The 22633-nt window shown below is 45.0% G+C and overlaps 1 protein-coding gene across 1 annotated transcript in view; it reads left to right on the forward strand.

Annotated features, from left to right (window-relative positions):
- The window catches only part of LOC142258976 (uncharacterized), a 45233-nt gene extending 29398 nt beyond the window's left edge, over window positions 1–15835 (forward strand). Inside the window, 1 exon segment of the mRNA XM_075331519.1 lies at window positions 14519–15835. Within this exon segment, the coding sequence (XP_075187634.1) occupies window positions 14519–15530 (1012 nt within the window). The 3' untranslated portion in view covers window positions 15531–15835.
- The last annotated feature ends 6798 nt before the right edge of the window (window positions 15836–22633 follow it).

The following is a 22633-nucleotide window of genomic DNA, read 5'->3' on the forward strand; positions in this document are numbered from 1 at the left end:
TGCACTTCCCCTGGTATAAGTACTCACCACTTTACCTCAGTAGGTGCCAGTGATAACTTGCTTTTCCATGGTGCTGGCATGGAGGTGTGAGCCATGGAAAGAGAAATTGTTTTGAATTTGATCCTGGAGATTGCTGCCTGGAAGTTTTCTTTGGTGTCTTCCTATTGATCATCTCCCTTTTTATTCATTTCTCTTTCCATCCCCCTTTTTTACTACTTGTTTGGGAATGCAGTTCCTTTTTCTTTTACCTGTCGTTTTCCTTTTGTGTCATTATCATAAAGCAGGACTAGTGTTCCTCCTGCCCTGCTCACTAGACACGGATGTGATTAGGGTAAGACAGGGATAGACACATGATTGCCGCACATGGGGAAAGAACCTGTCTTGGGACATCGGGGAGCTCAGGGTTGCTCAGAGTAAGTGACAGGGTTTATCCTTCCTGTTCTTCCCTAGAGGCAGTGGTTCCCACCCCATCTTTCTCATGATACACCGCTCAGCCTCTTGGTGGAACACAACAACCAGGGACTGCCCTGTATTGGTAACTGGTGCCTACTGTCAGCAAAGTCCAACCTCAGAGGTTCTGGTGATGACTGGGTAGGCACTTAATCATGCCCCTCCAGGTAAGCCCGGTTCAGGACACAGTGAGGCTACACCCTTCTCCTAAACCTATTAGCATGACCGGTTTACATGTAATTCTTCAAATGACATGATTCTGATGAAACCCCCAAAAGATCCATTCACTGTAATGAGGCAGCAGAGTTAGGGGCACTTTGCACACTACGACATCGCAATTGCGATGTCGGTGGGGTCATGTTGAAAGTGACGCACTTCCGGCGTCGCTTTTCACATCGTAGTGTGTAAATCCTAGATGATACGATTAACGAGCGCAAAATCGTCGTAATCGTATCATCGGTGTAGTGTCGGGGAATTCCATAATTACGCTGCTGCGACGGTACGATGTTGTTCCTCGCTCCTGCGGCAGCACACATCGCTGTGTGAAGCCGTTGGAGCGAGGAAAATCACCTTACCTGCTACCCGCAGCTCATGCCGACTATGCTGAAGGAAGGAGGTGGGCAGGATGTTTAAGTCCCGCTCTGCTCTGCTCCTCCGCTACTATTTGCCGCCTGCCGTATGACGTCACAGTGACGCCGCACGACCCGCCCCCTTAATAAGGAGGCGGTTCTCCGGCCAGAGTGACGTCGCAGGGCAGGTGACTGCATGTGAAGCTGCAGTAGCGATAATGTTCGCTACACCAGCAATCACACGATATGGCAGCTGCGACAGGGGCGGGGACTATCGCGCACAGCATCGCAGCATCGGTTTGCGATGTCGTAGTGTGCAAAGTGCCCCTTAGTCTGGACTCCTCATGGCAGCGCAGCAATCATCCCTATCTAGTGAACGGTTATCTCCAGTAATTGTATTATTACAGCGGATTCTTTATGATGCCACATCGCCATCTTCTCCCCATTCAGGTCCCTACAATATCGGATCCTCTCAGTGGAGATCTTCTATATAAGAGAATTCTCCTGATTGACCTATCAAGGATGGATATGGACAGGGACAAGATGGCGGAGAGGATATTACACCTCACCCTAGAGATCCTCTTCCGGCTTACTGGAGAGGTGAGAGATTCTGATGACGTCACATTACATCATTCTTATCTATGGGAATAACAGATGGACAGAACTGGAGAGGTGAGGACTCTGGAAATGTCTGGAGTGAGATTTATTACTGTGTCTCTCCATAACCAGGATTACACAGTAGTGAAGAAGACCTCTAGTGAGCGCTGTCAGGCCCCTGTGTCTGAGGGATGGGGAAGACCCCTGAGCCCAATTACGGGGCCTCCACCTCACCCCCCGATACATGAGGACATCAATGACCAGAAGATCCTAGAACTCGCCTACAAGATGATTGAGCTGCTGACTGGAGAGGTGACACTGCTGGGACATTATACAGTAACGCTATGAAGGGATCGGGGGTGACGGTATCATTGTATGTGTCAGGTTCCTATAAGGTGTCAGGACGTCACCGTCTATTTCTCCATGGAGGAGTGGGAGTATTTAGAAGGACACAAAGATCTGTACAAGGACGTCATGATGGAGGTTCCCCAGCCCCTCACATCACCAGGTAATAGACAGGACTAAATACACACGGCCTATAATTATCTGTATGTAAGGAATGAATTCAGCCCCTGTATGTGTCTCCTCCAGGTCTATCCAGTAAGAGGACAACACCAGAGGGATGTCCCCGTCCTCTTCTCCCACAGGACTGTAAACAAGAAGACCCCGATGTTCCTCAGGATGTGTTTCCTCCAGCTCTATCCAGTAAGAGGACAACACCAGAGAGATGTCCCCGTCCTCTTCTCCCACAGGACTGTAAACAAGAAGATCCCGATGTGCCTCAGGATCATCAGGTAGATGGAGAGAAGGAGCCATGAAATCCCCCTATGATGTGTAGACGGCTGTGAAGGTCTTGTGCTCAGTCTTGTTTTATCCTCCAGTATTATATGTGTTATACTTGTGTAATGAGAGCGGTGGAGATGGCAGGATTAGCGCTGATCATAGATGGGACTTCTCCATCTGTCTGTGACTTTTACAATATTTGTTTCAGGGTGAAGATCTGACCCATATTAATACTACAGAGACATATGTGAGGGGTGATGAGCGGAGTAAAGAGGAGATTCCTACAGATAACCGCCCAGGTGAGTAGTGACCACTAAATGCAGAGAAGTCACAGATTCTTCTCAGTCACCGACTGTGGCTGCTTTATCAGGGTTGTAGTCCGGCCATATCAAATGGTCACCATTCTGCAACTAGACCAGCACATGCTCCTCCACCCAAAACTGTCCCCATTATTTTGGGCATTGGACGCCCTTCTGTTGGAGTGAGATCTGTATCAGCCAGATCTTACAGGTAGGATCCATCCTATCCCCTGAAATTAGAAGATGTTGACCCTTAGCTGCCCAGATCTCTAATCTGCAAAGCCAAATGACAGTGTACGTAGAATGTGCAGACAACTTAGAAAATCCTGGGAAGAAGAATCTAATCTGTATGGTGGACCCCTAAGAGAAAGCGGAGGGTAATGATGCTGGTGACTTCCTAGAATCTCGGCATCTTATTGATGAATCTTCCTAATCTCCCTTCTGCTGAATGTGCTGATCGGGTCGTTACAAAGGTCCAGTCTTTCTTGCCAAACTTCCCTTTTATGACAAGACCCCAGTGAAATTCCTCCTTTCCGGGCAGTCACAATACATGTGAAATAGATCTGCAGCCTCTGAGTTACACATGGGACCATTAGAAGATTTAGTATTTCCGATCTCGGGCATAAAGGCCAGGGACGGTGTAACCTAAGAATTACCAGAAATTGAAAACTTTCTCATTTTCTTAGACAGGAGAACATTAGTAGACTTTACAATTATTTCTTATTGTTTATAGTTTAATAAGTTTTTTTATTTATTTATTCATTCAATAATTATCAAATACTTTTTACAATCCTATTTGAATAAAAAACAGAACGTCATAGCAAATGGTGCTAGGGTGTAGGAAGAAGAACACACACCATGAAACATAAAATATGGTAACACATTAGGGAGCACAATAAGGGAAGAAAAGCCCCAATTCAATTACAAAAAGCCTTATATCATTACTAGATGTAACATGGATTGGTTACCAAGTCCCAAAGTCAGGAGAGCTGAAGGAAGACCGGGGTAACCATGTCCTCATATTCATAAGACTCAGAACGGAGCCAATCATATGAAATTATTACATTTTCCATCGGTATTACAAAGTCCACAGATTCAGCCAATTCCAGCTTAGAGCGGAGAGGACGATCTCCAGTGTCCAGGGAGGACTTGCCTCATTGCTGTCAGAGATATTCAGAAGAGACCTTTCTTGATTGATGAAACTGACATTGGCAATACTGAAAGCTACGCGGCTTCTGGAGAGTACGTAGTGTTGTACCAAGTGATTTTTTTTTTTTTAACTAGAATGTTTTTATTAAGATTTTCAATATACAAACAAACCCACATTAGAGGCTAACTTGCCTCTTACCTAAACCCAACCCTCCCCCCTACTTACAGACCCCAAACAAACATTTTCATAAGGAAAAAAATACAGAATAATGCAGCTCTTTACAGTAAATACTGCTCGTCAGATAATGTCCGAGATACATTAATAATTTACAAGTTCAGATTAAAGTGAATTTTAGCAGTAAGTTTAGTATCTAAACTTTCCGTGCTGTTCACCACATCACTCCCTTATACATTAATTTCTTTTAGGTTGAACCCTTACACCTCCACAGTAGCTATTAAAATAGACCCAAACGAAATCTAGCCAGCTCTCTCGAGGCTAGCCCCGAACCCTTGATCCATTGGGCCCGTATTTTTTCAAACTTAAGCACACAGTTCCTTTTACAATATATGCCTTTATCCAGATTTACCAGACAATTAATTTTATTTATATATTCTGCGATTGTGGGGGTTTGGTCGGAAATACAATACTGAGCTATCAATTTTCTGGCCATAAAAAGCGTTCCAAAGGGTTTATTAAAGAGGTCAAAGATTGAGTCCAAAACTTGCCCCTCCAAATATTGGTCATATTGCCCCTCCAAATATTGGTCATATTGCCCACAGCTGAGTCACATCTCCAACACTTATCAGATGTCATGTATGAAAAAGGAAAAACGTCTCACTGGAGAAAATAGTAGAAATACCGGTGCATGGATGACCTGATCCGGCTCACAGGTAAATAGCAAAAAATAGAGATGAAAAATCCAGCAGCAGCATATAAAATGTAGAAATTTATTATTACAAAATTAAAAAGCCCATGATGAAAATATATTAGGGCATGTAGAGAGCAATGAAACGTCAATGCGTTCAAGCAAAGAAAAGCTCTTCATCATGACAGAAACACAATGCTCCTAACACAGTATATATAGAAATGAAAATCCCATGTCATCTATGAGGTTTTATTGTTTACTAATTGATACATATGTCTTGTCTTATCCAAATGCAGATTATATTTTGACCATCCGACATGATTGAATGCAGGTTTCAGACCTTACCAGCCTGTTAAGGCCCTGTCACACTAAGCAACATCGCTAGCAACATCGCTGGTAACGAACAACTTTTGTGATGTTGCTAGCGATGTTGCTGTGTGTGACATCCAGCAACAACCTGGCCCCTGCTGTGAGGTCGTTGGTTGTTGCTGAATGTCCTGGGCCATTTTTTAGTTGTTGCTGTCCTGCTGTGAAGCACAGATCGCTGTGTGTGACAGCGAGACAGCAACAACTAATGTGCAGTGAGCAGGGAGCCAGCTTCTGCGGAGGCTGGTAACCAATGTAAACATCGGGTAACCAAGAAGCCCTGTCCTTGGTTACCCGATATTTACCTTTGTTACCAGCCTCCGCCTCTCACTGTCAGTGCCGGCTCCTGCTCTGTGCACATGTAGCTGCAGCACACATCAGGTTAATTAACCCGATGTGTGCTGTAACTAGGAGAGCAAGGAGCCAGCACTAAGTAGTGTGCGCTGCTCCCTGCTCTGTGCACATGTAGCTGCAGCACACATCAGGTAATTAACCCGATGTGTGCTGTAACTAGGAGACTGGGGGCTGGTCACTGGTTGCTGGTGAGCTCACCAGCAACTCGTGTAGCCACGCTCCAGCGATCCCTGCCAGGTCAGGTTGCTGGTGGGATCGCTGGAGCGTCGCAGTGTGACATCTCACCAGCAACCTCCTAGCAACTTACCAGCGATCCCTATCGTTGTTGGGATCGCTGGTAAGTTGCTTAGTGTGACTGGACCTTTACAGCCAGTGATAAATATTGTTTGACTGTCACCTGCTCATTATCTTCACTCTAACAGCTTTATAGGTAGTTTTATTGTGACTCTTGACTAGTGATGGGTGAACTTTTACAGTTCAGGGTCCATACTGGACATATACTGTTCAGGCACAAGGTCCCGAACATGAGTTTTCCTGGGAAGCTTGTATTACAGTTCAGCTCCAGGGGCACATTATTATAAACATTATGATTACACTTTCCGGTCCCTCAACGCGTCCTGCTGACCCGCTCAGCCGCTGTCTACAGGCCGCTACTGCTTCCGGGTTTGATCATTAACTTCCGGCTGTATTCACTGCACTGCTCGTCACTCAGCAGTCTCCGGCTTTTTTCAGCTGTGCTCTGTGACGTCAGGGTTCACCCGAGTCCATGGCTCAGCCATGGACTTGACTGAACTTTGACTGTCACTGTCAGCGTCAGCCTGCTTCATCGTTTTGTACAGACAAGCGTCTATACAGAGCAAGAAGCAGGCTGAGGGTACAGTTGCACTTGTGTATGACTCCTGCGAGTCTCGCATCGGTATCACCCGACATGGCCTGACGCTCTCTGGACACAAGCGTGCAGCTGCATGGAAATACATGCAACCAACCTGCTCCTTGAGGAGAGTGTGCGGCCATGCTGGGTGATGCAATGCAAGATTCACGCGAGTCATACGCAAGTAGAATCATCCCACGTGGCAGGAGAAAATGATCTATTGAGCCCTGTTCCCATGTCCCCTGAAATGTAACCAGGGAATTTAAGCGTTCTGCTTCCCTCAACAACCTACTCCGCAGAAAAACACAATGAGAAGGAGCTTCTTCTTTGATCTAAAGTTTTTCAAACTCCATTAAGGGTCTGAGCCAAACCTGGGATTGAGACCAGATATGTGACTTTTTTTTTATTAATTAAATGTTTTTATTAAAGTTTTACAAGTTACAACCAAATAAACATTGGAGGCTACCCAGCCTCTACCCCCCTCCCAACCCTCCCCTCCCCAACAAACATTAAACAGTCTTGTAGAAAGGAGAGATAATCTTAAATCTGCAGCTCCACACATGCCTGGACAAAAGTTCTTAAGTACCATTATTACATTTATCAATTAATCCAATTAGACTTTTGTTTTTCTTTGAGTTTTTGCTTTGTTTGGCATTGTACACAGTTAAATGTCATTTTTGATGAAGAATCTAACCTGTTCCCATGCTCTCTGTTCTCCCCAAACCTCCGTCATCATTATAGATAAGTTCTGCAGAAATTTCTCGCCCTTTGCCCCTTGTTATCAATTTAGAGTAAGTCCAATCTAAACCTAATCAGTTCCCTCGAAGCCAACCCTGACCCGTCTATCCATCGTGCCCATATTTTTTCAAATTTGATGACGCCATTTCTTTTCCGGTATATACATTTCTCCACATTTATCACCCAATTAACTTTTTTGACATATTCATATATTGTAGGACTGTGGTCCGAGATCCAGTGTTGAGCGATTAGTTTCCTGGCAATATATAATAGTCTAGATACGGCCACTTTGCCCTCCTCCTCCAAAGGTAAATCCTCCACGTATCCCAAAATACATACAAAGGGAGTTAAGCTCGTCTCTATCGTATATACTCTATCGATTATTTCTGTAACCTCTCTCCAGTAATGGTCAATTTCAGGACATGACCAAATCATATGTAATAGATCTGCGGAACATATTTTGCATCGCGGGCAGAAGGGGTCAGTTCTAACTCCAATATCAAACAGGAATCTAGGAGTGCGATATACTTGGTGAATAACGTACAGGTGTGACAGTCTGTATGCCTCCCCCAATGATAGACTAGGAATTCTTTCTAAAATTTCTACCCATTGGTTGTCCTCAATAGGTCCTATAGCTCGTTCCCATTTTTCTTTTGCGTTTACTGGACAACTCCGGTGCACCAGATATAATAGGTCCCAATATAAACGAGAGATCACTCCCGCTGAGCCTCTAGATGTTGCATGACTTTGTTCTGCTCCAATGCTCTACCCGTAATAGAGATTTCTGCGTGATAGGCATGTCTCAGTTGTAAGTACTTATAAAACTCCGAATTCTGGATCCCAAACTCCGCTTGCAACTGAGGGAAGCCTCTGAGTTGGCCCCCTCCACAATATGTGTGAATCTATTTATCCCTCTCAGAGCCCAGCTCCCAAACCCCTCTAAACGATGCATGTTAGGTAACCATGGAGTTCTCCATATAGAGGTATATTGTGAAATTCCCTGAATGTCTTGTAGTTTTTTAGTTTTTTATCCCAAAGTTTTTGGATTAGTAATGGGGTTGGGCAACTATTAGCAGCAGCTCCGAAGCCTCCTGCCTCTAGAACCTCGTATAGACTAGTGGAGTGAAAATATTTTTGTAGAATCATATACTGTGCCCCCCCCCCCCCCTCCAGGGTCCTCCCATCCCCGAATGTGCTGAAACTGAGCCACCAAATAGTAAACCCATGGATTGGGTACCGCCAGACCTCCACTACTTTTATCCCTCTGCAGGGTCTCGAGCCTAATGCGCGGCATCTGTCCGCCCCAGATCAATTCCCGGAATAATGCATTTACCTTATGGAAAAATCTTTGTGTGGTCCATTGTGGAGAATTGTGTAGCTTGTATAGTAGTTGGGGCATCCAGATAATTTTGATAAGGTTAATGCGGGCAGCTGCTGAGAAGGGCAGGCGAGACCAGACTTCCTTCTCATCCTTAAATTTCGACAGAATAGGGGGTTAGCTTGAGACTCTCAAAATCATCAACACGAGTGGTAACCATTATCCCCAAATATTTAAACTGGGCAACAACCTGTAGGCCCGAGTGTACGTAGTTAGGTGAGTTTGTGGTTCCATCCACCGGAAGTAATACAGACTTTTACCAGTTGATTAATAGACATGAGTACTTCCCAAATTCTTGTATAACCCCCATTGCCCTTGGCAGTGATGATGTTGCATTGGCCAGAAAAAGGAGTGTATCATCTGCGTACAAGGCTATTTTTTCCTCCTGAACCCTGTTATGTCTGGATTGGATCTAACAATTGCCGCCATAGGCTCAACGGCCAGAGAAAATAGTAAGGGGGATAGCGGGCATCCCTGGCGGGTGCCCCTACCTAGGTAGAAAGGAGAAGTAAGGCATCCATTAACTTTGATCCTAGCAGTAGGGTTATTATATAGAAGTCTTACCCAGGAAATAAAATCCCTCCCCAGTCCAAATCTGTCAAGTACTGCCCAGAGAAACTCCCACTCAATAGAGTCGAAAGCCTTAGCGGCGTCTAGGGAGCAAATTACTCTATCCCCTGAGTTATCAACTGGCAATTGTAGGTTGAGGTGTAACCGTCGTATATTCACTACCATTGATCTGGAAAGCATGAACCCCGACTGGTCCGAATGGATTAGTGAAAGTATAACGTTATTAAGTCTGGAAGCTAGTACTTTAGCTATTATTTTGATATCTGTAGGTAACAGAGAGATAGGTCTATAAAAGTCAGGGATGAGGGGGTCCTTGCCAGGTTTAGGTATGACAACTATCACTGCTTCTTGCATCGATTGGGGCAAGGAGCCATTTTTGGCTGCTTGCTGGAAGGTCAACAGCAGCTGGGGGAGCAGGATGTCTCCAAACTTTTTGTAAATCTCTGTGGGGATCCCATCTGAACCCGGTGACTTATAATTGGGCATGGATGATGCTGCTAAATGCAACTCTTCCAGTGTGAGTGGACTGTTTAAGTATACCCGGTCCTCATCTGAAAGTGAGGGCAAGGGGATGTCTTTCATGTAAGATGCTATCTGTTTCATATCATATTGCAGTTTAGTACTGTAAAGTTGTTCGTAGAATTCAGAGAAGGTAGCCAAAATTTGGTCAGGTTGATTGACTATGGTCCCGGTTTTGTCCCTTAGCGCCCCCACAAATGTGTTCCCCTTTGTGCTTTAGCAATCACCGCTAATAAATGACCCGCTTTTTTGCCCTCTTCAAAGAATCTCTGTTGTGAAAAAAGTCTTTTGTTAGTGGCCCGTTCCTTAATGTGAGAATCATATGCTTCTTGTGCCTCCCTCCATTCCAGTAAGTCCCGTGTATCCCCTGACAGAATGTACTTCTGTTCTGTCGTCTGGACCCATTCTTTAAGAAAAATTTCAAATTGTGCCGACTTAATTTTAGATGATCTGACCCCCTGTATCAGTGACCCCCTCAGACAGGCCTTCATGGTATCCCAAACAGTGTTAAGCAACATCTCTCCAGTACAGTTGTCCTGAAAATAGTATTCAAGGGCTAGTTCAACCGGGCCCACATCTATAATCTGTAGCCAAAAAGGATTAAAGGACCACAAGCTACAGGTAAGATCAAGTCCGGGTAAAATATTAAGTCATGTCAACCATGGGGAATGGTCTGATAAACCTCTAGGAAGGTATTCTGTGTTTTCCACCATTGCTAGTATACCCTCTGAGCCCAAGATCAGGTCTATTCTGGACAGAGAGTTGTGTGTTTTGGAATAACACGAGAATCGCTTGATTCCAGGGTTTCTGATTTGCCACATATCTGAAAGTGCCAGTTAAGCCACCGTGTCCCCAAATTTGGAGTTAGGATAGTGTTCTAAGTGAGAACCCGCATTGTGTTTGTCCCAATGTGGATGAATGATGTTGAAATCCCCCGTGCACACCACCTGTACATTGGGGGTCTTGCTAATCATTTCCGTAATTTTGTTCATAACAGTATTATTATATGGAGGCGGTATATAAACTGTTATCAGAAGGAGCTCCTTGTTAAATATTTTACAGTGCACACAAATGAATCTACCTTCCTGATCTACTGTGGATGAAATGATCTCAAATGGGATTGCTCTGTGGACTAAAATACTGACACCTCTGGAATGAGCTGTGTAGGTTGAGTGGAAACAATGGCCCACCCATGAGCGATTCATGTATGCTATTTTGTCGCCCTCCAAATGTGTCTCCTGTAGGCAGATGATTGCTGGAAAGTGGGATTTGACCTGTTCCATTACTGCTATTCTTTTTGTGGGGTCCGCCAAGCCACGGACATTCCAAGAAAGAATGTTAATCCTACCCGCCATCCTGGTGGTATGCGTATGTAGTGCAGGCAGTCAAACCCGGCAAAGAGTTCCAACCCTCATCCACCTTCCTGAACCACATGAGAACCATTAGCAGACATTAATATAAAAGCATCATTAAAGCTGCAAAAATATTCCCCCCCCCACATCTAACAGTTGTCCCACAACATAAACGTTGAAACTGAGGCACCAGTCCATCCTGAAGCCGAAACAAGAGAGACAATAAAATTCCCACTTCCCAAAATGGTTTAAGGCAAGAAAAAAAAGCCTGAGAACAATGAAAACTGCAGGGAAGTGAGAAAAACAAAAACAGTCTCTGGAAGTGAAAAAGGGAAAGAAGAAGAAACCCAAACTCCTCTTCCAGGGAATTCCGCTGGAACCAATCAATGGGTATCATAATAATTTTATCCACTGGGCCAATCCTATGTAATCGCAGCAGAAAGTCGAGTATTCATCACCCATAAAGTCCTTAAAGGGTTACATATCAACGTTGTGGACTTTGCCTGAGCTGTTGCTCATTCATGTTGAGCCATCTGAGAGCATCTTTAGGATTTTCAAAAAAAGAATGTCTCTTGCAGTGCAGCTACCGGAGCTTTGCTGGGTACAGCATGGAGTATGAGACTTGTGCATTTCTCAGGCGTCGTTTGACATCTGTGAATTGAGCTCTTTTTGAAATTTCAACTGAATCATCAGGAAAGACGGATATTTTGTGGCCGTCCACCGTTATGGACCCTTTGTTTCTAGCCGCTCTTAGGATCGCATCCCGGTCTCTATAATGTAGTAGTTTCACCAGGACAGGTCTTGGAGGAGCTCCCGGAGGCAGGGGTCTGGTGGGCACTCAGTGGGCTCTCTCTATAGCATACAGGGGTGAATAGGACCTCTGCGTCAAATACTTTTTGTAGCCATCTCTCAAAGAATTCTGACGAATTTGTCCCTTCCGTTATTTCTGGAACCCCTATCAGCCGCACATTGTTTCTCCTCAGTCTATTTTCTAAATCATCTGTCTTGTTAAGTAGAAATGCCAGTTGCTGATCATGCCTTCGGGAGTCACGGGTAACCTGGGGCATTTTGTCACTGATTCTTCCCTCTGATGCCATCATGCGGTCATTCACTTTTTGGAGGCTCTGTTTCACACCTGATAACTCCTCCATGATTTGGCCCATCTGGAAGCTGAGGGATGTCATCGTGGAGCCATTTTGAGCTATAGCTGCAAGCACGTCTTTCAGAGTGGGCTCAGCACCCTGCAAAGTTGTGGCAGGCTCAGGGGGACATTTATTATGCATGGATGCAGGGGGCTCCAGCTTGTTTTGCAAACCTTGCTGTAATAATAATGAGTCTGCACTAGTTCCTCCTTCCTCCTCCACTGTATTGTGAGGGCTGTGCTGCCTGGAGCTCCCCCGTTCAGCTCCCTCATCCCTGTGTACTGTGGGAGGCCCGCGTTCTGTGCCCCTGGCGTACTCAGACAGTTTTTCAGCAGCGTGCATGGCTGCAGCTCTCCCTGCTTTGGAGGCTGGTGTCTGTGTCCCACAACCATTTTGTGCAGTACCCTCCATTCCTGCCGCCGCCTCCTTCTGCCTCCTGCTCGTCCGCCCGGCCATGTAACCACTGTCCAAGCTGTGCAGTAAGTGCAGGGTGGTCTCTGGTTGCTGCACGGATGATTTTTGTCCTCTTCACGGCCCAGAAGAAGTTAGGATAATCGGCAGTTCCAGGAGCTCTCCCTCTTAGCTTCCTCTTGCATCTCCGGTCAGTCCACACCCCACACCACCCATTATTAACCTGTAAGTGAAAGTAAATAAACACGTACACCCAAAAAAAATCCTTTATCTGGAATAAAAGACAACACCCTCTTTTACCACTTTATTAATCCCCCAAATACCCCTCCAAGGTCCGACGTAATCCACATGAGGTCCCATGACGCTTTCAGCTTTGCTACATCAGAAGCTGACAGTAGCAGCAGTAGAACACCGCCACTCTCTGAGCTCCATGCAGAAACTGAAGTGATTCGCGCGGTCAGCGGGGATGTCACTGAGGTAGTGCCTGTGTGTGTGCGGTGATGATGGGGGGTTGTAGTGCCTGTGTGTGTGCGGTGATGATGGGAGCAATTGTGCCTGTGTGTGTGCGGTGATGATGGAGGCGGTAGTGACTGTGTGTGCAGTGATGATGGGGACGGTAGTGCCGCTGTGTGTGTGTGCGGCGATGATGGTGGTAGTGCCTGCGTGTGTGCGGTGATGATGGGAGTAATTGTGCCTGTGTGTGTGCGGTGATGATGGAGGCGGTAGTGACGGTGTGTGCAGTGATGATGGGGACGGTAGTGCCGGTGTGTGCGGTGATGATGGGGACGGTAGTGCCGGTGTGTGTGCGGCGATGATGGTGGTAGTGCCTGCGTGTGTGTGGTGATAATGGGGGCGGTAGTGCCGGTGTGTGCAGTGATGATGGGGACGGTAGTGCCGGTGTGTGCGGTGATGATGGGGACGGTAGTGCCGGTGTGTGTGCGGCGATGATGGTGGTAGTGCCTGTGTGTGTGTGGTGATAATGGGGGCGGTAGTGCCGGTGTGTGCAGTGATGATGGGGGCGGTAGTACCTCCTTGTGCAGTGATGATGGGGGTGGTAGTGCCGCTGACGGATGCCTGCAAAATAACGCATCCTTTGGATCTGTTAGCAACACAAAAATTGACGGATGCATCGTTTCGACGCAGCAATGGACAAGGCGGATGAGACACAACGCAAGTGTGAAAGCAGCTTAAAGCCTGCTTTACACGTTTCAATATGTCATGCGATCACATTTGCGATTGCACCCGCCTCCATCGTTTGTGCGGCACGGGCAATTTTTTGCCCGTCTTGCACAATGTTGTAACCCCCCGTTACATGTACTTACCTTCCAAACGACCTCGCTGTGGGCGGCGAACATCCACTTCCTGAAGGGGGAGGGACGTTCAGCGTCACACAGCGGCCGGCCAATCGAAGCAAAGTGGCGGAGATGAGCGGGACGTAAACATCCCGCCCACCTCCTTCCTTCAGAATTGCCGGCGGGACGCAGGTAAGCTGCAGTTCATCGTTCCCGGGGTGTCACACGGAGCGATGTGTGCTGCCCCAGGTACGATGAACAACAGGACGTGCGATTTTTAGAAAATGAGCGACGTTTCAGCGATGAACGGGAAGGTGAGTATTTCTGCTCGTTCATAGCTGTCACACGCTACGATATCACTAACGACGCTGGATGTGCGTCACTAACGACGTGACCCCGCCGACATCTCGTTAGATATATCGTAGCGTGTAAAGCCCGCTTTAGATATCGAAATTGGACAACAGATTCAGAATACATTTTTTCCTAATTTAATTTCTGATGTCATGGTTTAAAAAATAAATTAATTTCAAGATAATATCATTAAGAAATAATAACTGTTTATTTTTAGCAGATGACTGTATTGGGAGTTCAGATGGAAATCTAATATCTTCAGAATTTAAAACAGATGATCAAAGTATCACACATGATACATATAAAGAGTATGCTGTTGTCACAGATATACCTCCAGTCCTTCATCGGAAAGCTTTATCATCTGATGTTTTCAAACAAGTCCAAAAGTCCGATTTATCACAGAATTTTAAGCAAAATGAAAAGTACAGAAAGGATGTGGAACATGTAACTGCTCCTGCAAGGAAGAAACCATTTTCATGTTCAAAATGTGGGAAATGTTTTATTTGGAAATCAAACCTTGTTAGACATCAAAAAACTCACACAGGGGAGAAGCCATTTTCATGCCTAGAATGTGGAAAATGTTTTACTCGGAAAATAACCCTTGCTAATCATCAAAAAATTCACACAGGGGAGAAGCCATTTGCATGTTCAGAGTGTGGGAAATGTTTTATTTGGAAATCGGATCTTGTTGAGCATCAAAGAATTCACACAGGTGTGAAACCATTTTCATGTTCAGAGTGTGGGAAATGTTTTATTCGGAAATCAGATCTTGTTGCGCATCAAAGAATTCACACAGGGGAAAAGCCATTTTTATGTTCAGAATGTGGGAAATGTTTTATTCAGAAATCATATCTTGTTACACATCAGAAAAATCACACCGGAGAGAAGCCATTTTCATGTTCAGAATGTGGGAAATGTTTTACTCGGAAATCATATCTTAATATCCATCAAAGATCTCACACAGGGGAGAAGACATTTTCATGTTCAGAGTGTGGGAAATGTTTTATTGCGAGATCAAATTTTGTTACACATCAGAAAATTCACACAGGGGAGAAGCCATTTTCATGTTCAGAATGTGGGAAATGTTTTATTCGGAAATCACATTGTGTTACGCATCAAAGATCTCACACAGGGGAGAAGACATTTTCATGTTCAGAGTGTGGGAAATGTTTTATTGCGAGATCACATCTCGTTACACATCAGAAAATTCACACAGGGGAGAAGACATTTTCATGTTCAGAATGTGGGAAATGTTTTATTCGGAAATCACATTGTGTTATGCATGAAAGATCTCACACAGGGGAGAAACCATTTTCATGCCCAGAATGTGGTAAATGTTTTATTAGGAAATCACATTGTGTTAGGCATCAAAGATGTCACACAGGGGAGAAGTCATTTTCATGCCCAGAATGTGGTAAATGTTTTATTAGGAAATCACAACTTGTTTACCATCAAAAAAATCACACCAAATAAATCATTTTTATGTTCTGAATGTGGAAACTGTAACTCTTAGAAATCAGATCTTGTTAAACATCTGAAGAAGCCGCACAGGGAAGGAACCTTTTTCATGTTGTGAATAATTGAAATGTTTAAATGGTAAACCAAGTTTTGCCGATTATCAGAAAACCAACAGAGTAGAGCAGCCATTCTTGCTTTCAGAATTTGCCAAATGTTTATTTATTATTTATTAATCAGGTCATGTTGTCAGATGGATAAAGAGTAAGCCCGGCTCAACCGTGTGGGACGGTGCTCTGAAGTAAAAATTAGCCAATATAGAATAGAGAAACTTCGGCACACGTGAAAGAATAGAGGAAAATTTGCTTGAATTTAATGTCTTTATGTTGTGAAAAAAAGGGGTAACAAAAGAACGTCCCTCATACCACCGACGTTTCGGCGTGTAGCCTTTATCTGGGTGATAGGGATCTAGCAAAGACAATAACGATGAAGAGAAAAGACTGAAAAATACGTTTCGTGTTGACTCAAAGAGGCTCTCCTTTGCGCTGGGGGGGACTGTGTGAAAGGCCCTATCGATCCACCAGGATCACTATTCTTGTGAGATGCCAAATGAAAGGATATAATATCCCTGTATGTAGGACAATGAATAAGGATATGGTAAATCCTTGTGGTATATATTTTGTGGAGCACTAAAGGGTTTTGGCATGCGTTATGTCCCTTATTTGCTAAGTTGTACAGAGGTATGTCCCTGTCCCTGTATGTCCAATAGTGAATTACGCGCTTAATGGATAGTATTAATCCAGGGAAAAGATGGGGAATCCTGTACTCTGGATCAAGGTGGAAGGAGCAAATGGCCTTGGGCAATGTGATACAGCGCCTGCAGTGGTGGCTGGAGTGAGGGTGAGAAGGCGCTTCTCACCCTGACTCCAGCCACCACTGCAGGCGCTGTATCACATTGCCCAAGGCCATTTGCTCCTTCCACCTTGATCCAGAGTACAGGATTCCCCATCTTTTCCCTGGATTAATACTATCCATTAAGCGCGTAATTCACTATTGGTCTTTGCTAGATCCCTATCACCCAGATAAAGGCTACACGCCGAAAAGTCGGTGGTATGAGGGACGTTCTTTTGTTACCCCTTTTTTCACAAAATAAAGACATTAAATTCAAGCAAATTTTCCTCTATTCTTTCACGTGTGCCGAAGTTTCTCTATTCTATGTTGTCAGATGGGTCACAAAAGAGAAGCCATCATGATGTACTATAATTCAAAGAGTTTTATCCAAAAATTGTCTACAATTGCTCAAGGAAGAATTGGTGAGGGAAAGAACCATTTTCTTTCTTTTTAAACTTATCGTATTTTTCGGACCATTAGACACACCTAGGTTTTGAAGTAGGAAAATAGGGAAAAAGATTGAAGCAAAAAATGTGGTCATGATGCACTGTTATGGGGGATCTGCTACTGACACTGTTACAGGGGTAATATCCCCCAATTGTTAGCGCAATGTGTTTGACGACTTTCCCTTTAAATAGTGCTTATCACAAATCTGCGGCTTCTTTTTTTATTTACTAAAGCAGAAGAGAGCTGCAGATTAGTGAATTTTCTAAATGTAATCCAGTACCAAAACTTTTGGAAGTGTCCCTAATGTCACCCAAAATGAACTTCCAGGTTGCGAGATCCCATAACCCTCATGGATCTCTCTCACAGTGAAAGAGTGCCTCTATGGCCCCAGCGCTGCAGCATCCTTCTTAAGCAGGTCAGTAAAACCTTAAGGCCATGTGCGCACGTTGCGTTCTGTACCTTGCAGTTAAAAACGCATCCTCTGGCAGAATTTGTCAATGTCAAATTTCTTTGTGATCACAAAAACACATTAAAAATGCATGCATTTTTCTTGCGTTTTTGCCGCGTTTTGACCGCGTTTTACATGCTTTTTCAGTGCTTAAAATGGGATGCGTTTTCAATACAAAGACAGTACTAAATAAAGTTTGCACATTCCAACACTAAGAAAAAAATGGAAAAAAACCCAACCTTTAAAACAAACATTATAATGATAATTTTCATAAAAAGATTATTGAGATTTAATATGTACCGTATTTTTCGGACTATAAGACGCACCCTGGTTTTAGAGGCGGAAAATAGGAAAATAAAATTTTAACCAAAAAATATGGTCATGACACACTGTTATGGGGCGAAGATCTGCTGCTGACACTGTTATGGGGGTAATGTCCCCAAATTCTCTACTAAGGTACCCCATTCTGATAAGGATCCTCCTGCCTTGTATATGATCCTGCTCATATACCCCCCATCCTGCTAATAATATACCCCCCATCCATCCTGCTAATAATATACCTTCCATCCATCCTGATCATGGTATACCCCCATCCATCCTGCTCATGATATGCCCCCATCCATCCTGCTCATGATATGCCCCCATCCATCCTGCTCATGATATGCCCCCATCCATCCTGCTCAAGATATGCCCCCATCCATCCTGCTCAAGATATGCCCCCATCCATCCTGCTCATGAAATGCCCCCATCCATCCTCCTCATGAAATGCCCCCATCCATCCTGCTCATGAAATGCCCCCATCCATGCTGCTCATGATATGCCCCCATCCATCCTGCTCATGATATGCCCCCATCCATCCTGCTCATGATATGCCCCCATCCATCCTGCTCATGATATGCCCCCATCCATCCTGCTCATGAAATGCCCCCATCCATCCTGCTCATGAAATGCCCCCATCCATCCTGCTCATGAAATGCCCCCATCCACCCTGCTCATGAAATACCCCCATCCATCCTGCTCATGATATACCCCCATCCATCCTGCTCATGATATACCCCCATCCATCCTGCTCATGATATACCCCCATCCATCCTGCTCATGATATACCCCCATCCATCCTGCTCATGATATACCCCCATCCATCCTGCTCATGATATACCCCCATCCATCCTGCTCATGAAATGCCCCCATCCATCCTGCTCATGAAATGCCCTCATCCATCCTGCTCATGAAATACCCCCATCCATCCTGCTCATGAAATGCCCCCATCTATCCTGCTCATGAAATACCCCCATCCATCCTGCTCATGATATACCCCCATCCTGGTAAATGGCGTGTATCCTGTGGCACAGGAAAAAAAAAATAAACGTTTATACTTACCTTTCCTCACTCCCTGAAGCACCGATCTCTGTCTCAGCTGCAGCGCCGCTGTGTGGAGCCATCACCGTGTGTGAAGCCGTCACCATTGTCTGCAGCATCGCGTCTTCCTGTCTGTGCCGGCGGTAAGCTGATCGATTCTGGTGGATACTAGCGGCGCGCACAGCGATGACGTTATCGCGGTGTGCACCGCTAGTGTCCAGATCAGCTGACCGCCGGCACAGACAGGAAGACGCGATGCTGCAGGGGGGCGGCTCCACACATGGTGACGGGTGAGTACACTGATTCACTGCACCCCGCGCTGATAATGATGCACGGGGGGCAGTGAATACAGCCGCACATGATCACTCCAGGCTGTAGTTGCCAGGGGTGATCACGGCCGGCTGCTAATTATGCACACCCCCCCCTTCCCGCTCATCACCCCGCCCACCTGTCAGCGCCGGTTTCGCTGAGAGATGATGGGCGGGAGGATGGGCGTGCATATGTAATGAGCGGGCCCACGTGGTCACGGCAGGCTGCTGCAGGCTGCTACAGCCTGCTGGTGCCGCCGATGACCCGCTCCACCGCGGCACCCTCATTCCCCGCACCCGCAACCTTATAGTCAGACCATAAGACGCACCCCCCACTTTCCCCCAACATTTGGGGGGAAAAAAATGCGTCTTATGGTCCGAAAAATACGGTATGTTAAAAATAAATTTCTTATTGTTTGACTCTTTTTTTTAAAGTCGGGCTGCATGTGAGGGCAAAAAGGAAACCTCTTGATCTCACTGTAATGCTAAAAATGCATGCTTTAACTTTTGTTAAAAAAGCATGCATTTAGCATCACAAAAGCATGTAAAATGCTTGAATTTTGATTTTGGATGCGTTTTGATAATTCTCATTGACTTCAATGTTAGTAAAACGCTGCCAAAATGGCAAAAACAATTGACATGTTGCTTGTTCAAATGTAGAGATTTTGACAAATTTTACGCACCTAAAACGCTGCGTTTTTAAAAGCATTGTGCGTACAAGAAAGCCCAAATTTCCATAGACTTTGCCTGGAAATCAAAACGCATGAAATTTGGCATGAAAACGCTGCAGCTCAAAACGCTGCGGAAACTCATGAAAAAACGTAACGTGCGCACACAGCCTTAAAGAGTATGTGACCGCGCTGGATTAGTTGAGAGATCAGTGTCTCTTGCTTAGAGCAGCTGCAGAGATTTGTGGGATTCGCTCTGCACACTGAGATCCCACAAAATGGAAATTCGGGCTCAACTCTGCTAGTAAGCTGGGTATTTGTAGAGCCTTTAGGAACATTTGTAAAATGTTTTGATACTGGATTATATTTAGATAATGCACTAATCTCAGTTTACCCACTGCTTTATGTACTAAAAAGTGCAGTATATCAGAGTGTATATAATTGCTTTCAAAACTTGTTTTGTTAATAAATGCTTGTAAAATATATATTCTTCATGCCTATCTTTCTCTATTGTTTAGATGTGATGATTTTGCCTCAGAACCTCTGGAGTTGAGGCAGAGCTGTAGACATTTCGCACAAAAATAGTGAGGGGATGTCACAGAGGTGTCATGGCCGGTGGACAATCCAGTAGCAGCGAGTGTTAGAAAATCCCAGAGATCCCTCACCCTGGGGTGCTTTGGGTGCGGTTTATAGTTGTTCCTGGTTGTGATCTGCAGCGGTTGTCTCCTCTTGTTGTTCCAGAGACTTCTGTGGTAGCTGCTCCTAAGATAAGTGTTTGACCTTTGATATCTACCTGGGCTCAGGTGGTAGAATTTGTGTTTCCCCTGTATCGGGTCCTTTTGTCTCCCTTAGCGTTAGTGGTGTTGACGAATAGCTCATACCTGTCGTTTTTACTTAGGGCCCAGATCAGGGTTTGCCTAGGGTGAGGTATTCCTGCTCGGCGACAGGTGCAGAACTTGTGTAGGGTTGGTGAGGACAGTGAGGGTGAGCTGCAGGTTATTATCAGGGGTCACCACTTCCCCCTTTCCGTAGTAATAGGGCATTCTTTTCCCTTTCCCTTTATATTTTATTATACGGCCAATATACCTTCTATCCCCAGCCGTGACAGGGGAGAATTGACTGCAATTTGGACTGCATCCAAGATATGTGGAAGTTGTTAAGACACTCTGGTCCCAATTCATCAAAGCTTTTATGCCAAAAAAGTGGCACAAAAGCTTTGAAAAGTCACAACAATTTAGATAAATGAGTTGTGCCAAACTTTGGCGGCTTTTGGCTTTTTCACTCCAAAATTTGCAGAGCTTAGGTGGGATGGGGCATGACAGCACAGCTCCTTAAATACATAACAAGCTGTGGTGTTCTCTATGACAGAAATCTCACTCCAGTCCCTGAAGGGAGTAATATTTCTAGGAGGCACATGCCACTTGTCAAACGCTCCAGATTCATGAAGAGGCATACACCACTTCATGAATCAGGAGTGGCCACCGCATAATTTGGGCCCTTTATGTTATAAAAATGATCCCTTTACAAAGTATAATTGTTGTAATTGAAAAACGAAAGGATTTTATATGTCTGATATCCAAGTGCTTATTTTTTTTAATGGGGCTACCCACAAATAGAGATGAGTGGACCTGTTTGAAGTTCGGGTTCGGCTTTTTCAGATGGACTTTAGATAAAGTTCAATTTGGGAACCGGACTTGACCTGAACCCCATTGGAAGTCACTGATTGGGCAATTTGGGTCTCCGCCCACATGCAACCGGTCATAAACAGAGCATTTCCAGGGGTGGGAGAGTGGGATTTCTTTCTTGTACACAATGCATCCTTTAGCAATGTTTTTACCCCCAGTTAAAACCATTCAGACACTGTGCCGAGCACTGAGCATACCCGAGTACACCAATTAAAGATCGAGTGGTTAAAACGTAAAGCACCCTTAAGGAGCAAACAACACCCAAGACTGACTTAGAGAGGCAGCAAACTCACCAACTGTCAGTACATGGATCATTATCTCCTGAGGAGCGTAGGGACGCTGTACAAGCCTGGATCACAGCAGAAGGAGGAGGGGGTGTGCGGAGATAAGATGGCGCCGACAGTGAGGAGGGAGAGGAAGACCAACGGCAGCCGCAGCAGCATGTCGATACAGGAGGCTAGGATAAAAGAAGAACCCAGAGAAATCAGAGCAGTACAGAGACACTGGGTGAGATTAATTACCCAAGGCTGGCAAAAGAAGTGGCAGACCATCTGACTGCAGACATTAGGGAGTCACTAGCAGTCTCAGTGAAGGAGGCTATGGCGGTGCTGCAGGAGGACGTGGAACATCATGACATGAGGCTGACAGAGGTAGAACAAAGAATCTCTGATGCCGAAGACAATTTGACAAGACTGGAGGGAAGATTTAAGGAGCTAGACACTAATGCTCAGCTCATGAAGGATGAAATAGAAGACCTTGAAAATAGGTCTAGGAGGAATAACTAAGGATGGTGGGCCTGCCTGAGTCAGTGATGACAAAATATCTGGACTCAATCTGTGAAAAATAATTACCCCAGTCCCTAGGTCTACCACACAGCTGCCGGTAAAAAGGGTTTTTTTCAGCTCACCTGGTAATCAGTAGAACTAGTTCCTCTGTCCAAGACGGTGCAAGGAGGTGGGCTCTTTGTTCAGGAGTGGAATGGCAATAGGTTTTGGAAAGGTGTTTCCTGTCCAGCAACACGTCCAGAGATGGTTTAGTTAAAATTTCATTTTATTTTAGAAAAAAACATAAAACTAACATGACGTTAGATGGACATCCAGAGCAGATAAAAAACGTCTTACGCGTGTTTCAAGCCGATGTGGCTCTTAATCTTAGACATATGCTGTTTGAATAAGACACAATATGTATAGAAAATACCTGATCACTCCCTAGAACATCATATCTGGTTTGGACACCCACAGGTTGTACTAATCACTCTCCCAGAGTAGCAGCAGCAAAACATTATGACCCAGAGGTCTCTGCAAGTCATTTAACC

Source organism: Anomaloglossus baeobatrachus (assembly GCF_048569485.1).
Source record: "Anomaloglossus baeobatrachus isolate aAnoBae1 chromosome 5 unlocalized genomic scaffold, aAnoBae1.hap1 SUPER_5_unloc_20, whole genome shotgun sequence".
In the NCBI taxonomy this organism is placed as follows: domain Eukaryota; kingdom Metazoa; phylum Chordata; class Amphibia; order Anura; family Aromobatidae; genus Anomaloglossus; species Anomaloglossus baeobatrachus.